The sequence below is a fragment of the Dermacentor silvarum genome, chromosome 3 (genome assembly GCF_013339745.2).
Source record: "Dermacentor silvarum isolate Dsil-2018 chromosome 3, BIME_Dsil_1.4, whole genome shotgun sequence".
In the NCBI taxonomy this organism is placed as follows: Eukaryota; Metazoa; Arthropoda; class Arachnida; order Ixodida; family Ixodidae; genus Dermacentor; species Dermacentor silvarum.
The window spans coordinates 210,164,754-210,182,049 of NC_051156.1; the positions used below are offsets into that span (position 1 = coordinate 210,164,754).

The window sequence follows — 17,296 nt, forward strand, 5'->3', positions numbered from 1 at the left end:
ATACATGAAAAAGAGGTTGATTGACTGTATAGCCCATGTATTCAAGTTTGTCGGCGGAAAGTCTTGGGGCGCACCTATGCAATCGATGCTACAGCTGTACCATGCATGCATTCTTTATGGGCTTCCTAAAATATAGCCTGCCCGTGCTGGGAAGCACCAGTAAATTAACCTTCGTACACTCCAGAGTACACAACCCCAATTTCTAAAGACGTGCCTCGGCCTCCCTAAGTGTGCATCCACAGCAGCCACAATCGCCATAGCACGTGACCACCCTAAATCAACGCGCATTGCAGTAGACACTCTAATGTTGCAGGAACACCCTTTCACCATCTTGCTTGTCTGCCAACAACTAGGCCACATACGAGTTTTAGCCGTCTGCTGACTACTCACAGAGTATCGCTACCATCGAATTATATCCCAGCAGCGTGGCCTTCGTTGGTCTGTGCATTCATCTCGAATATGCCTTACCATTGCAGGCATAAAGAAGAAGGCACAAATGCCGTCAGCAGCATTGAAGCAGGCAGCATTATTGCTACTACACGAGGTCCACAGTGACCGCTTACATGCTTACACCGATGGGTCGGTCATGCAGTCCACTTCAGCGGTTGCAGTATTTGTCCCAGCAAAATCTACAGTGATAAAATTCAGGACATCGCACTTGACATCAACGACGGCTGTCGAACATGTAGCTCTGAGTGCAGCAATTCAATTGATCGATCAGGAAACGCCCCATAAGTGGTCCATCTTCTGCGATTCCAACGCCGCCCTCCCGAGTTTGCTCTCTGCATTACGCCGTGGACCCCAAGAAGGACTTGTCGAGGACACACGAGAAATTTACCATCGGGCAGTTGACAAAGGACATGACATCGTCTTTCAATGGCTGCCAAGTCACTGCCGTATCGTTGGAAACGAGCAAGCAGACGCAGCCACTCGATCTTCACATACCAGTGCCGATTTCGTCACTATCTCTATCTCCAGAAAAGACGCAGAGGGAAAGCTCCGTGCGCTTGCTCGCGAGCTTACGTTCGCCCAGTGGAATTCGACAGACTCTAAAATCCAGCGCCTTTGTTCCCTGGATCCTGATCTGAAGCTCCCCCTTCCACATGACTTACCACGACGGGAGGTAACTATCATTCGTCGCCTAAGACTTGCAGTAGCTTTCACGAACGCGTACACCTTTCACCTTATCGGAATGGCCACAAGTCCAGATTGTGAAACTTGCGGGTGCAAAGAGACGATAGCACATCTTGTCCGTGATTTTCGTCGATTTAGTGCACAAAGGAAAGTCCTCAGAACCACGCTCGACAAGATAGACAGCCGTCCCCTTAGGGAAGCCAGAATTCTTGGTCCCTGGTCCCAGCCGACGTCGGAACGAACTGCTTTAAAAGCGCTAGTACGCTTTTTAAAAGAAGCAGGACTCATTGAAAAACTATAGAATGTGCGAACTAATGCGTTCCTTTTTTTTCCCTTTTTTTTCGTCGCTTGTTTTCTTATCTTTTCTGCCCTTACCCCGTCCCTGTGTGCAAAGTAGCCAACCAGACACTTAACCTGGTAAACCTCTGTGCCTTTCACCGTTTATTTTACTTCCTTCCTTCTATAGTTCCCTTAGCTTTGTTTGCGACTTTTTTTCTACATATTCTCCAGACCTGCTCTACCGTCTTGCGTGTTTCTGTTTCTGATTGACGCTTCCAGAGCACGCGTTCGTTTTCCCTAGTCGAGATTCTGTTCTCGTTCGACTCGTTCTTGTTCAACTCAACATGCACAGGCGAAGCTAAAATAAATAAGAGCTGCTAAGCGCGAATAAGGTATGAAAGGCAGATAGGTTAACCAGAGAGTAACCATCCGGTTGGCTACCCTGCACTGCGAGGAAGAAGAAAGGGAAGAAAAGAGACGAGAAGATGAGCACAAACGAAAGGAATCTGCTGTCCGCACAAACACGACGAAAGCGCCCGTCAACGATTACAGCAATGTTCGTTAAGTACACCGGCACTAAGAAACGAACAGCGCAAACGCTTATATATATATATATATATATATATATATATATATATATATATATATATATATATATAGCCTTCGTTCGCCGACATGCCATTCTTAATTTACCGTTAATTCTTCTCTGCAGGACCAAATTCATCGTGGAACAAAAGGAACGGCCCGCGCGGCACCGCGGCTGACTCTTGCGGACGCGACCAGCCGCCACCGGAGTTGTCCCGATCAGCCGGCAGTTAACTATGGATAGTAAAAAAGGAATATAAACCAGCGAAATGATTATACCAGCACAGGACGCTACCAGATGGCACGGAGAGGCCGAATTGACAGCTGAATCGACAACCCGAAGTGCAGGAACATTAGTCTCCAGGGACTGCCCTGTACAGTCGTTGATTTCAGATTCGATCCCCAGACCGGAACGAATTCTTCACCTGCGAGAGCTTTCTTTCAAAGAAACCCGAAATCGGTATCGTTCGCAGCTTCGCGCTAGTCTCAAGTTGTTTCAAATTACTACTCATTAAACTTCCTTCTACGCGGACTTTCGTATTAACTGACCAAGGCGCCGGACGACCAGGAGTTAATTAAAATTATTCCGCGCGCCCCGGTGCAATACGCTGAGTTAATGTCCAGTCTATTACTCGATTTACTGGCGTCGGCTCATAGAGATAGCCTGCCCAGGCACGTTTTCACTGAAGCACCGCATGCTATAAGACGACGCGGAGAAACCGCTCGATTCTGCTCGCGGCATGTGAATTTCGCGAAGCCCGAGGTAAACAAGACGCGAATGCGAACTACACAGTGAACGTCGACGACTGCCACGGACATTCGTCCGTGAATGTCGCGTTCTATAGAAATTCCCGCCATTTGCCGCGTATGCGGAGAGCCAGAGCGCTCCAATTATGCCGGTCTGCGAGACACCCAGCTTCAATGCAAACACTAATGCGCACGCGGTGTCGTTCTGCGCATTAGCATCATACACCTCTGCTGTACACGTACGAAACGGCCTCAAAAGCCAAAAGCAAGGGTCAGTTGCTTTGATGTAAGCACTCTGTTCAATGTTCAAAGCAATGTTCAATAGTAAAGAGCCGTACTATTAACTTTTTTTTTTTGGAACTTGAAACTTGAGATCTGAAAGACGCATACAAAGGCACTATTTGAGCAGTAAATTTGTGAAGTTAGCTAAAACAAATGCTGGCCTATCGCCCGAAAAGCGAAGCAATGACAGGAAACTATTGGACTATTATACGAAATAAGGCTCACGGCTTTATGGGCAGTATAAATTGCGGTGAGCATTAGCTTACTATAGCTAAACAAGCTTGGTGTCACGCGCCCAAAGACACGCATGATTCGAGTCAACTCAATGACCGCGAGCACTCGCTGTGACAACGCTGGCGTGATGAGAAGCGCATGTAGTCGTCAATATATATATATATATATATATATATATATATCTGTGAGTTGCAGGAGCGCGACGTTTTGACGTCAGGAAGAGGCTAAAAAAAGCTTCGCTTTAACTTATTCTCTCCGTCTTCCCATGCTCGCGGTATGAAGTCAAAACTGCAGAGTTTCGGGTTACCCGTGTACGCTTATTTCAACGGTGCCTTGAATTTAGACTCCGTTGCCAGATAGCAACAAACTGTAACAACCTTTTAGCCAACCCGAGGTGCCAATGGAAACCTATTTGTCGGCTTCTTTTGGTTTACCACACCCAAACAAAAACCAAAGAGAGAGAGAGAGAGAGAGAATTGGTTTCGAACTAAATCCTCGGGCGGAAACACACAAAAAAAGGGACGACTGCTTGCGACTATAGGATGAACGAAGCGTTTTTTGTTTGCTTGTTTGTTTATGTGTTTTTTGTGTTCCAGGCGATGTTTTAGTTTCTATCCGTGTTCACGAAGGAACACAGCAAGAAAGACTGACTTTGAGTCTTTCTTGCAGTCCCCTAAGCCTATGTTGCAATCAAATTAGGCGCCAAACGAAGAAGCGCGCGATCGGCATTCAACTAAAGACCTACCAATCTACTACTACAGACATACACAAAACATATATATATATATATATATATATATATATTGTTACAGTGCGTCAAAGGTAGTGGAGCGGCAGCATCAGCAGCAACAACATTAGGAGAGCAGCGAGGAAGAGAAGGACGACGTGTAGTATCGGCACCCACTTGCCCTACGGCTCTCTGCAATAAACGCCTTCTACACACCCCCGTAACAGAGTGGTGGAAGGTGCTGGGTATCTAAGCACTCAACGACGGAATCGCTACCCCCTGAACCTCGTCGCAGCCGTCGACTGGCGGGACTTCCACCATCCTCAACAGCAGGCATGTCCCGAGAAACTGAAGCTCCGAGACCGACGGGCTCTTCGCAACCGTACAAGGAGCCACCCAGCTTTGCCGGGACTGGCGGTGAGGATGTGGACGAGTGGTTGAAGCAGTACCGACGGGTGAGCAAACATAACGGCTGGGACTCCACCTCTCAGCTGTCAAATGTTGTGTTCTCGCTCACGAACACTGCTCTCATGTGGTACGACAACCACGAGAACACGCTTACGACCTGGGATACATTTGTCCAAGAACTGAAAAGGTGCTTTGGGGACTCCGCAGCGAGGAAGAAGCGAGCTGAACAGACTCTGTCCCAAAGGGCCCAACTCTCTGGCGAGACATGTACCATGTACATAGAAGAGGTCCTCAAGCTATGTAGACTCGTGGATTCAAGCATGTCTGATGAAGATAAGGTGGGTCATCTTCTCAAGGGCATAGCTGAAGATGTATATCAGTTCTTGATTGCTAAAGAAAACCTGACATCTGTGGCCGACGTCATCCAACATTGTCGCACGTTTGAAGCACTGAAGATGCGTCGCGTGGCACCGAAATTTGGCCGTTTGGCTAATGTGCCGACATTGGCCTGCGTTGACGCGAGCACACCATCCGATCTCTCGTCTACAATACGACAGATAGTTCGGGAAGAGCTCCTCCGGTGCCACGAAATCGGCCGTTATGGTAGCGGCGACTCACGAGGCAACGAACCCGGACTACCAGCTACGTCGTGGCAACCCTCTATTAATGCGGCGAACGTGGACGATTATAGAGCTGTGCTTCCGTCTGCACCCACCAACCGGCCACGCTTCAACAACGAGCAGCAGCACCCCACTTCTTATCCGGCGCAGCGGTACCGTACCACTTATTCGGGGTACAGAGAATACGACGATCATGACCGATACCCCATGCTCGGTGGCGGAAATGAAGGCTTTGAGCAGCACCGTGAATTTCGGCCTCCTCGTGTGTGCTATAGTTGCGGGGTCCCTGGCCACATCGCCAGGTTTTGCGACCGCCGCCGACCTTTCCGAGAACCTTCACGAGCGACGTACCAGTCAAATTATCGACCCTTTTCCGCGTCATGGCCTCCACGCCCGCCAACCAATCATGGAATTCGCCAAGGTAGCTTCCGGAACCCGTCACCAGCCTCCGATCGCAGCTTAACGCCACCGCCTGCTCCACGTACTCGGCGGTCTCCATCGCCGCGGCGTCGCCGGCTATCCCCACCACCGGAAAACTAGGCAGTGCGGCCGATGGGGGTGAGGTCGCTGGATACCGTTCGCTGCCAACCGACATTCCTCCGCCAGTTTTCATGCTGAAAAACAAAGTGCACGTGCTTGTTGACGATATACCTACAATGGCTCTTGTGGATACTGGGGCAACAATTTCCGTGATGAGCTTAAATTTTAAAGCCCTACTGGGACAAAAAGTGATGTTTTCGTGGAACAATATTTCCACGTTTCGTAGTGTTAGTGGTGACACGCTGTGCCCGATTGGTGTTTGTACTGCGGATGTGTGTTTGTGTGGCAAAGTATTTACCACTGAATTCGCCGTTATTCCTCGATCCACGCATGATGTTATTTTAGGCATCGATTTCTTGCAGGAGTGTGGTGCAACCGTTGACTGTCGAAGTGGGGAGCTTTCGGTACAACGCGAGGTTATAACAGGACTCATGGAGAACTCGCCACGTGAAGAAGGTGCCTTTTGTGTTTCGGAGGACATCGTCATTCCCCCACTATGCGCTGTATGCGTTCCGGTCATTTGCTTTGGTGCCAACCCCGCCACATTTGATGCCGCGACGGAGCCGCTTCATTCGGCCTGTGTAAAGAAGAACGTTTTGGTTCCGCATTGTTTAGTATCGGTAGTTGAAGGACACTCTGGATTATGGGCAATGAACTATGCGGCCCAGCCCATACTTCTCCCTTCTGGCATGAAGCTCGCTCTCTTCAAAGAAGAGACACCGGCGTTACTGGCTGTACTCGGAGCTGCAGACGAGTCCCTCGATCCCTGCCCATCGGACTCGAAACTACTTCAGATGGTGAGCAAGTCGCTCAGCACGAGTGAGCGCTACACGTTACTGGATGTTCTATCCAAGCACTCGCAAGTGTTTGACTTTTCGCAGACTGACACGACGTCCCAAATTCCGACATCTCGAGTACGCCATCGTATAAATACCGGATCAGCGCACCCTATACGACAGAAGCCGTACAGAGTATCCCCGACTGAGCGCAAGATAATTGGCGAGCAAGTTCAGGAAATGCTGAACAGAGGGATAATTCAGGAGTCCGCGAGTCCCTGGGCTGCACCTGTCATCCTCGTTAAAAAGAAAGATGGCAGTTGGCGATTCTGTGTTGATTATCGGCGGCTAAACAATGTTACCAAGAAAGATGTCTACCCACTTCCGCGTATAGATGATGCCTTAGACTGCCTTCATTCGGCTTCTTACTTTTCTTCTGTAGACTTGAGATCCGGCTACTGGCAAATCCCGATGCATGCCGAGGATAAGGAAAAAACAGCGTTCGTAACACCCGATGGACTTTTTGAATTCAATGTCATGCCGTTCGGCTTGTGCAACGCACCCGCCACCTTCGAACGATTCATGGATACTATTCTGCGAGGTCTAAAGTGGGAAATATGCATGTGCTACCTCGACGATGTTATTATTTTTGGACGCACATTTCACGAGCACAACACGCGTCTTGGTATTGTACTCAGCTGCATACAGAAGGCTTGTCTTGTGCTCAACTCTAAAAAGTGTCATTTTGGTGAGCGCCAAGCCTTGGTGTTGGGACATCTTGTGGACAAAGACGGCGTCAGGCCTGACCCTGCGAAGACAGAGGCTGTTGAAGCATTTGAACCACCTCAGTCCGTCAAACAACTTCGCAGCTTTTTAGGACTCTGCTCCTATTTTCGACGGTTCATTCCTCGATTTGCTGACGTCGCTTATCCCTTGACCAGCCTCCTGCACAAGAACGCCGCTTTCGAGTGGACGCCTGATTGTTCTGCTTCCTTTCGACAGCTGAAGTTTCTGCTGACGTCGCGACCAATCCTCCGACACTTCAATCCTTCCGCGCCAACAGAAGTCCACACAGATGCGAGTGGTGTAGGTCTTGGTGCTGTTCTGATTCAGCGCGTGGATGACAAAGAGCACGTCATCGCCTACGCAAGTCGGTCATTAAGCAAACCCGAGCGTAACTACACGGTGACTGAGCAGGAATGTCTTGCTGTCATTTTTGCGGTGCAGCGATTTCGGTCGTACCTGTATGGGCGTCACTTTACGATCGTCACAGACCATCATTCTTTGTGCTGGCTCGTGAATCTTCGCGATCCATCTGGACGCCTTGCACGATGGGCCCTGCGTCTGCAAGAGTACAGCTTCACTGTATCCTACAAGAGCGGCCGACGACATGCTGATGCCGATTGCCTTTCCCGGATGCCTCTTAGTACAACGGAATGCGACGCCGAAAGTTTCGACCACCTCATCGCATCCGTACACCGTGATTTCCCAGATGCCACAACCTTCGCAAGAGAGCAACGTGATGACCCGAGTTTAGAGCCACTTTTCTCTGCAGCGAAAGAGTCGACATCATGTAGTTTTTGTGTTCGGGATGGACTGTTGTATAAGAAGAATTTTTCCGCGATAGGTGCACCGTTTCTTCTGGTGGTGCCAGAAGCCCTCCGCTCTTCTGTTTTGCGCGTCGTGCACGATGATCCAACTTCAGGTCATTTAGGCTCCACGCGGACACTCCATCGAGCCAAAGAAAGGTTTTACTGGCCTCAAATGCGCAAGACCACGGAGACATACGTAGCCACTTGCGCCGAGTGTCAAAGTCACAAGAGACCTACTGCAGCTCCAGCCGGTTTCTTACAGCCTGTGGTGCCACCCAGTTCCCCCTTTGAGCAAGTCGGCATCGATCTCATAGGACCGTTCCCACGTTCTTCCACAGGCAACCGCTGGATCATAGTATGTGCCGACTACCTGACTCGGTTCTGCGAGACGGCAGCACTACCCTCTGCAACTGCAGGCGAGGTTTCCCAGTTTATGCTACATTGCATTATACTTCGGCATGGTCCCCCTCGAGTGATCATTAGCGACCGTGGCCGTCAGTTCACAGCTGATGTTGTTGAAGAACTTCTACGTTTGTGCGCCTCCAACCTGCGACACTCAACGCCTTACCACCCGCAAACTAATGGGCTGACAGAACGCACGAACAGAACACTTGTGAACATGATTTCCATGTACGTAAGCTCGGACCATAAGAACTGGGACGAAGTATTGCCGTTCGTCACATACGCATACAACACCGCGCAACATGAGACCACTGGATACAGTCCGTTTTTCCTGCTCTACGCTCGTCCGCCGAGGTACACTTTGGACACTATCTTCCCTTTTGGCAGTCACGACGACGCTTGTATCGCGGAAACTCTCTGCCGAGCAGAGGAGGCTCGGCGCATCGCTCGATTACGTACTCTAGCTTCGCAAAAGCAGTACAAATCCCGATACGATAGTCGACATCGGCAAGTCACTTACGAACCGGGTGACCTAGTGTGGCTATGGACTCCCGTGCGTAAACGCGGTCTATGTCAAAAACTGCTCGCTGACTATGGTGGACCGTTTATTGTGCTTGAACGTCTCAGCGAGGTGAATTATAGAATTGCGCGCCTCACTTCCAGTGGGAGACGGTCATCCAGGACCGACATCACGCATGTAGCCCGCCTGAAGCCGTTTATTCAACGAAAGCCCCACTGACTACTCGCCCGGAGGGCTTCGTCTGCGAGAGGAGCCATGTTACAGTGCGTCAGAGGTAGTGGAGCGGCAGCATCAGCAGCAACAACATGAGGAGAGCAGCGAGGAAGAGAAGGACGACGTGTAGTATCGGCACCCACTTGCCCTACGGCTTTCTGCAATAAACGCCTTCTACACACCCCGTAACAATATATATATATATATATATAGTGCTGACACCAAAAAAACGTCAGTACAAACACAGGCGCCATTTGCGTTACAAGAAAATATTCTTAGAGGAAACTTTGTGAGTACAAGCGCTCACGCAGACAGCGTGTATAGTTTTCCTTGCAAAAATACGGATGATCGCATAACAAAAATACGGAATTCTGTCTGTTTCGTGCAGAACAGTGTAGTCACCGTATTATTACGTGAAAATGTCCGTAAAACTTAAAACGGGGAGCACTTTCCGTATTTTTACGGCAATTTTGCTGTATTTCTGAAAATTAGATATTTTCTGTATTTTTACTGCAATTTTTCCGTATAATGACGAAAATCCCCCGTACATTGACGGAGATTTTTTACAGTGTAGACTATCGATGCTTAAACGATACCAATGTTCGGGCGCTTATCCCTTTCCCTCAATCGAGTCTATTCTATCAAGTCTGGGTAGTGCGAGGGTGTTCACTACACTCGATTGTTCGCGGGGATATTTGCAATTGAAATGGAACCAACTGACATCCTCAAAACAGCATTTACTTGCTATAAAGGCTCTTCGAATTTGTCCGCATGCCATTTGGCTTGATTAATTCACCGAGTTCTTTCCAACGCCTAATAGATATTGTTCTTGATGAGGTGCGGTACAAATTCGCAATGGCATATATGGATGATGTTATCATCTTTTCGCGCAATTTTCAGGAACATCTAGAACAGCTTGCCATCGTCCTTCAGAAAATGCAACGCGCGGGGCTCACCGTGAACCCCAAAAAAGCCCAATTAGCATGCTCAAAAGTAGATTGCTATGTTTTGTTGTGGACGATAGTCAACTTCGTCCTAACGACGCGAAGCTTCGAGCCATCGCAGAATACCCTTGCCCGCACGACGTCAAGAGCTTGCAGCGTTTGGGGGAATGATTGCGTTCTACCGATTTTTAATACCACGCTGCGCGGAGCTCACGGTTTCGCTTACTCAACTAGTACGCAAGCGCGTAAAATGGAATTGGGGCGAATCTCAGCAAAACGCATTCAAAACACTCACCCGTGCTATTGCTGAGACCGCAGCTCTCAAACCCTGCTTTTTGACAGTGACCAGTTTTCACAGCATTACCACTCTTATGAATTTCTTGTTTACTATGGCTCTTAGTACGCCGTCGCGGCTTTTACCATTTCGAGCGAGTTAGTTCGGGACGTGCTCGTCGCCGCAAGCGACTGCGCGCTTCTTACACTAGTGCGCCAGTTTGCGCAGTAATAATTTAAAACTCCGCTTACACCGATTCAGACAGTGAGTGGCATCTGCTAGCTCTCCCTTTTCTTAACGCATGTTCTTGGCGTGCTAGGTAGTCACACACACCATATAGGTAGTGTGTGTCTCAGCTAATCCGGGCCAAGCTAAATGAAAAACAAAACAAGAAAATGAGAAAACAAAATAGGACGATGAGACAAATAACGCGAGATATTATAGCGCGAAAGACTTGTTTTAGCTCATCAAAAAAGGAGCCGTGAGCACGTCGCCGTCGCAAATCGCTGGAAAGCTGGACTTCTACACCGTAGGCAGAGATAACATGAGAGATCGATGACGCTGAACATTATTTTGTGTTCATAACAGCTAAAAAGCGGCGCTCGTAGTTCATATTACTGTAAATAACTAAAAATAATAACTTATTACTACCTCTCATAAAATAAAAACACTGATTTCGCCCTCTGCAGCGATTCGCTGGAAATTAAGAGCTACCGGGGCCAATCAAATAGTGTTCTGTGCACGCATGATGTCGCCGTTATTGATGTAAAGAGCCGACTGTCACGGCGGCATGGACATTTTTTTACGACGGGTTGTGCAAAAAAGGATTGCCGTTGTCGAATGTGAAAATGTATACACAAAATAAAATTGCAAATAACTATGTCTATATTTGGCTACGAAATATCTTGCACTTTTTTTCTGTTTGGCTACATTGGGCTACAACTTCTCTACCTTTTGGCTACGCCGCCTCATCGGACCTGGCAACACTGTATCATCTGCTAGGCGTGCTGTATGAACGGTGTTATTTTTGATAAGTTCTAGTTCGGCTTGGAGGGATGACAGAGAATGGTAATGCTTTCAATATCGGCCATTCTCTTAGTTAGGTCAGATAGGGTTTGCTCTGTTGTTAATAGTTGGTTCTTTAGCCCCTGCACTTCGCTGATTAGCGTTGACTGGCCCGCGGAAAGTTTTTGTAGTTCCACGAAAATAGGATCAGGGCCGGGGTTTGACTCTACGTCGGCCGATAATAAAACTAACAACTGAACAACATGAGCACACTCAACAACGGTCGCACAGCAGCAACATGGTCTTGGTAGCTGCAGCAAGAAGTAATTACTACACTCTTAATCTGGTTCCATATAAGTTCCAGTTAAAAAGGTGATCCACATATTTTTATCTGGATCCGAACTGTTAATAAGTGGTACAAGACATATAAGTGGATCTTATGTGGAACGTTCGTTCTGTTTTCTTTGTGTTTATCGTTCTTATCTGGAACTCAGTAAACGGGGGGAGACGGTGCTGTGTGATCCAGTTATCGTTCCACTTAGGTTCCAGTAAAATTTCTAGACAGTGCGCTTGTATATTTTTTGCCTGTGTCTTGTTCCACATAACTGGTGCGCGGCAGTGAAGTGTGCATTGCACCACATATAAACTTGGCGCTCTTTGGGCGGAGATGCCCTTGGCCCATGCACTCATGGCATATAAAATTGCAGAAACTTACCCTGTATCTGTGAAGCTATCTTACAGTAGTTGACATTTATAAACTGCTAAGGAGGATTTTTAGTGATGCCATTTTACATTAAAAAAATCCCTGCTCAACAACGCTGTAGAAAGTATAAACGACGCAAGCAAAGGATATATCTTAGCGAAAAGCAGAACTTGCAGGAACCTCTTGTCAGGTTGTCTGCGGCGCTCAAACGGCCTTTGCGAACCTGGCCTTGCTGTCACTAATTTCAGACGCGCAGTACACCAAAGCGTTGGTGTCGTTGCCCTCTCTTGTGCTTGTCTCAGTTTGCGCTTACGTTTGAATGACGAATGTTCACCAGTTAGCTCGTCTCTCCATTTTACTTCAGTGCGTCTAAAATCATCAATAACTTGAATTCTAGATGGTCTGGCGTCTTTCGGTACCCACTCTGCTGTTTGGACGAAGCCCAGAACTCCCTGGGCTCAAGAATTTCTGGTAGACATCGCGCTTTTCTAGACGCCTCGGTTACGAAATAATTGTTGAGGCTATCACGTGTTGTGCATTTGACTAACAAGTAGCACCTTAGAAACAAGGGCTTTGGTTCAACGTTCAGCCATTTGCGCGCTGTGGTCTAGTACGTATACACAGCTTTCAACGCTTAAACAATAAGTCAATTACTACCGCCTTCAGTTATAATGCTCCCTTGGGTCACGTTGCGGCATATTGCGCATGCTTATACGCATGCAAGTGTGGTTGCATTTTCCTGCTCGTGGTGGCTCTTTGATTTCCACAAGCAAACAAAAATATCAGTTTGCAGGGAACGGTCGACTCTATACGATTCAGAAGTGGGGAACGAAATTAAACTTAGAGAAGTTAAAATACCTCGCAGTATCTGCAGTAAACTCTGTGTATTAATACAGATATCCTAATATTTTTCTAAATTATGCACTTCAATAAAGTAAAAATTCGCAGTGTAAACATCTATTTCTTCATGGTAACTGTAGCGCACCGAATGACCCTTCCGTCTCCTGCTGCTCCCTTGTTTATTGTTTTCCTGCAGTGCTGGCGTTTACGAGGGAAAAAACTGTTTTGAAAGGGGCCGGTGCTTTACTTTCTAATAAACTGCGCCACACCTTCCCCTGGCTGTACGCAAGTAATTTTTCATGTGTATATCAAAGAGCGTCGCATTATACTTTTTTCGTAATGACCAGGCTTGCAGTGGTCAAGGAAACGCAGCAAATGAAGCAGCGTACATTTTGCGCTTATTGTAAACAGGAACGCTGAAAAGCTGTCTTCAGAAATTATGTACGGTTGTTGCGCGCGCTCACGGCCAGCAGCGCGAAACAACTTTAGTACAAATTAACGTGTTTAGTGGTCTGTCAATATCTTCATAATATGCATTAACACCTGTATTACGTACATTGTATGTAATAAGTACTCTATATATATATATATATATATATATATATATATATATATATATATATATATTAACGTGTGAATATCGAAGCACTGTGCCCTGAGGGCGCGCGGCGCGTTGTCATTTCCTGACAACAACAAAAAAATGGCCGCGTATCTGCGTGCTTCGCTGCAAATGTCGTCGAAAGACGATAGTCTTCTGCCGGCCGTACTACATGAGTGCTGGTCTGACCCTGGTCTGGCCTGTTGCCTCCTTGTGCGCCTCGACTCACGATCTTGCGCTAGCCGCTCGGCTCGTTGCTCGGACGTTTCCTGGGCACGCTTGAGACGACGAGCGTCGGCACGCCGGCGCTTCTCCGCTGCAATTTGGTCGTCGGTCTTTTCCCTGCGTTGTCTGGGCATGTCTTGTAGAGTGGGCTGTATTTCATCAAGCGGCCATTTATGTTTTGCCCTGCCTCAGACAGCGCTTCCTTTATGTTGAATCGGCCGCATCTGGCTGGCATTGATAAAATTGAGGAGGCGGAATCGGCCGCATCTGGCTGGCATTGATAAAATTGAGGAGGCGCTGCGTGAGACATGGACGCCATCTGGCAATACATCGGGAAACATGAGCTTGTGCAGAGGGTTTCCTTCCTCCATGGCAGAGGGCGCTCGTCGGCGCGCAGTCGGGGAAACACGAGCTTGTGCAGAGAGTTCCCTCCCTTCGTGGCAGACGTCGTTCGTCGGCGCGCATAGCATGGCATTTTCAGCGCAGCTTAAGAAACTAGGGTCTTTAGAGTTACGTATCTATGTATTTTCTATTAAAGGAACACACCTCCTAATACTTACCTAGTGATGTTGCGCCTCAGATATGCGTAATATTTACTTTTTGATCGATAACGTTCACAAGTATGAACAGCCGTACCAGTTTAAGTAGTGTGGGCGGTAAGCAAGTGGTCCAACTTTGGCCGGGCGGCTGAATCGGTTGACAGACAGAGAGACAGACCAAATTTTCAGCGTTTAAGTTCCCCAACAAAGACTATCGTCTTTAATAAAGCGGCGACGGCCGCGCAGTTTTCACGCGCTGTTCCGCGGGCTGGCCCCGGGCGGCGGGCCACATCGCCTGTTCAATCGCTGCGTCGAGATGCGCATGCGCGATGTCTGACGAGCTCTCCTCGCCTAAAATCCCTATATAAGAAAAGTACCGCCATCCATTGATAAACGCCGCTACTCTCTCTCCTGTATCTCCGATTGGACGATGATAGCGCGCGCTTTTCACTTCTTTATATTTTCTTTTTTTCCGCCTCAGAGCCATGTTGAAAGTCCTCTGCACAGTCGCCGGCGGCGGCGGCGGCGCGCGCCCGGCCTGAAAGCTTCAACGTTGACTTTCTAGGTGCGCCACCGTCGACTTGGCTTTCGCAAGCAAAAAGTAAAGAAAAAAGAAAGCGCTTTAGGAGAGGAGGCGGCGGAGGAAAGAGTAGATGGCGGTACTTTTCTTATATAGGGACTTCATCCTCGCCGCCTCGCCGGCGCCACCTTATCGCCGGCGCGGTTTTCGTTGTGACACGCGGTGGCAGACACAGTGCAGTTGCGCTTGCCGCTCCTGTTGCGAACTGCTAGAAAGACGGTGGTTTGTGGTCGGCCAGTTTGGCGGGAACCGTTACGACGAAGCGGAGTGGTGGAGTTGCCAGGAAGCGCAAACAAAGGTCAGTGCTGCATATTTATGTGCTCGTTACGGTTGTTCAGTGAAACCAAAATATATTGTGTCGGGTAGGATATCCCTAAGCTTCCCCATGTATTCAGTTGAATTCAGGCACGCCTGCCAAACTCGCTGCACGAAGACAATTACTGCTTATATAGTCCGATAGCTTAATTTGATTACCATCCCGGCGGATTTGTTTCCAGCGCGCGTAATAGAGCAATCTAAATGACGGAATGATGGCAGTTTTTCCGCCAAATTGCGGATCACGAGACCAAGGGCGAAAAGGCAAATCGAATTAATATGCTTACTTCGTCATTTACGCTGTCTTAAGTTCTGCGCGGACATTTTTTTCGTAGCGTTCAACTTCACTTTGTCTTGGCGCGTGAAACTTCACTTTGTTTTGCCGAATCGTAATCGGTAAACGGTAATTCAGGTAAATTTGCGTGCTCGTGGGCCAGAATCCGCTCGACATTTATGACTCCGACCACGTTGCTGGTTCGCGTGTGAGTTTCCGAGTAATCTGCATGCCCCCATACAGTATCTTGCTTAGTAAGATATTGACGGTCGCTTTAGCTGACGGCGGGTGTGGATCTTAGCACCGTGCGACCACGTGTTTGCCGCTCGCGATCTCCTCGCGCTCACACGCTTCGCAACTTACAAGCAAATTTGTCAGAGCTTGCGCCCTTGGGCGTATCGGTATTTTTTTTAACTTGTGGGTTATTCCCGGTGTTGTTTTATTCTGCTAGGTAGCATGGATCTACAGTGCTTGCGAAACCGGGATCTTCGTCCCGGGAATCTTTGTCCTTGCCGCTTGCGCGCACGTAATGCACCAAGGAGAGCGCGCGAGTAAGATGCCATTCCGCGTAAAGTATAAACCGGGTGCACGCGATCTTCCGCGCGACAGCGACAAGCGACGCGATGGAGATGACTGTCGCGGTCGCTCGTCGCCTACAAGTCGTACCGCATGCGAGCGACGAGACGAGCGACGACTTTGAGCGACGTTTCCCCGTGTTGCCGGTATGAGGGCAGCAAATACTCGCTGAAACTGGCGTGACGCTTGCTTTATTAATTTAAGTTGATGTGTTTTAGTGTAAAGAGCAGCATAAATATTTCTAAAGGTCTTGCACTACGTTATTATCCTTGCACGTATCAAAATCTAGTCGTTTGCTCGTTCCGTGCGACAATCGGTAGTACTTGACTGATGTATATCCAGTTCCGGCGTCGCGCTATTTGCTAGTCGCTCATAGCACTTCCGGGCGACGAGCGACGAATTCTAGATTTCTAGAACCGAGCGATTGAGCGAAAAGACCGAGCGATCTGTTCGCGCGACGGCCCGTTTCGTCGCTCGAAGCCGTCGCTCGTCGCTGTCGCGCACAAAATCGCTCTCATGCGGTTTGGGCTTAACTGTTAATGATGGTTCAATGCGTTGCCGGCCGCAGTGCCTAGGTTTGGCTGTGTACGTTAGGTAGTTTCTTGTGTCTTCCAATGCCGTCGGCCTTTTCAGATCTTATGTTCACGCCACCCTTAGCTTGCTCCCTGACGTAGAGAAATGGAAGGGACAGTGGTTGTCTTAGCAGTAGCGTGAGTTCACGCTATTGTCGCTTCATAATCTAACTCTTTTGGGGCAGCTTATATTAGTTAACAAAAACATTTCATTGGTGGAGGGAAGAAAGTGAGGAACGCATGCCTGGCCTCGTATTCAGAAATTGATCCGCCATTTCGATGCCGTGGACGTCAGTTCTGGTAGCACGACAGAACAATTGCCTACAACGCCTACGTGCTGAATAAGTTCTTGCATCATGATGTGCCCACAAAAATTATGCCATTTCTGCGCGTCCTCAAACTTCATAATCTGCAAACGCAGCTACGTTCTCTGTTCCACAATAACCTGTAAAGAAACCGAATATTGCTGTGTCCACTTGGATAGCTTGTGACAAATATTCCTGCTTTTGTATGAAAAATAAAAATGAAAACTTTATTTCCAGTCTCTACGCGAACCCTTCGCGTCATGGCTGTGGTATGCACTGTGGACGCATGTAATAGGCATGTAGTTATGATTTGTGGGAATCTTATGCAGCAGCCTAACCCACCAGCAGTTATAGTTTGGCTCATGCCACCACGCAGGGTATATACCTAGACGATGAGATTTGGACACATATTGTAAAAAATTTTGCTCCACAACACAAAATTTATCACATCCTGTGACTTGAACAGTAATGTTTATACGTGGTAGCA

General features: G+C 48.2%; 2 protein-coding genes across 2 annotated transcripts in view; one reads left to right on the plus strand and one right to left on the minus strand.

Moving 5' to 3' along the window:
* The window catches only part of LOC119446596 (sodium/hydrogen exchanger 3-like), a 411,172-nt gene that overhangs the window by 193,409 nt on the left and 200,467 nt on the right, over positions 1-17,296 (minus strand).
* Positions 1-17,296, plus strand: part of LOC125944428 (uncharacterized) — a 28,561-nt gene that overhangs the window by 8,462 nt on the left and 2,803 nt on the right. Inside the window, exon 2 of the mRNA XM_049664913.1 lies at positions 14,980-15,065. Coding sequence (XP_049520870.1) covers positions 14,980-15,065 — 86 coding nt within the window. The remainder of the gene's footprint in view (positions 1-14,979; positions 15,066-17,296) is intronic.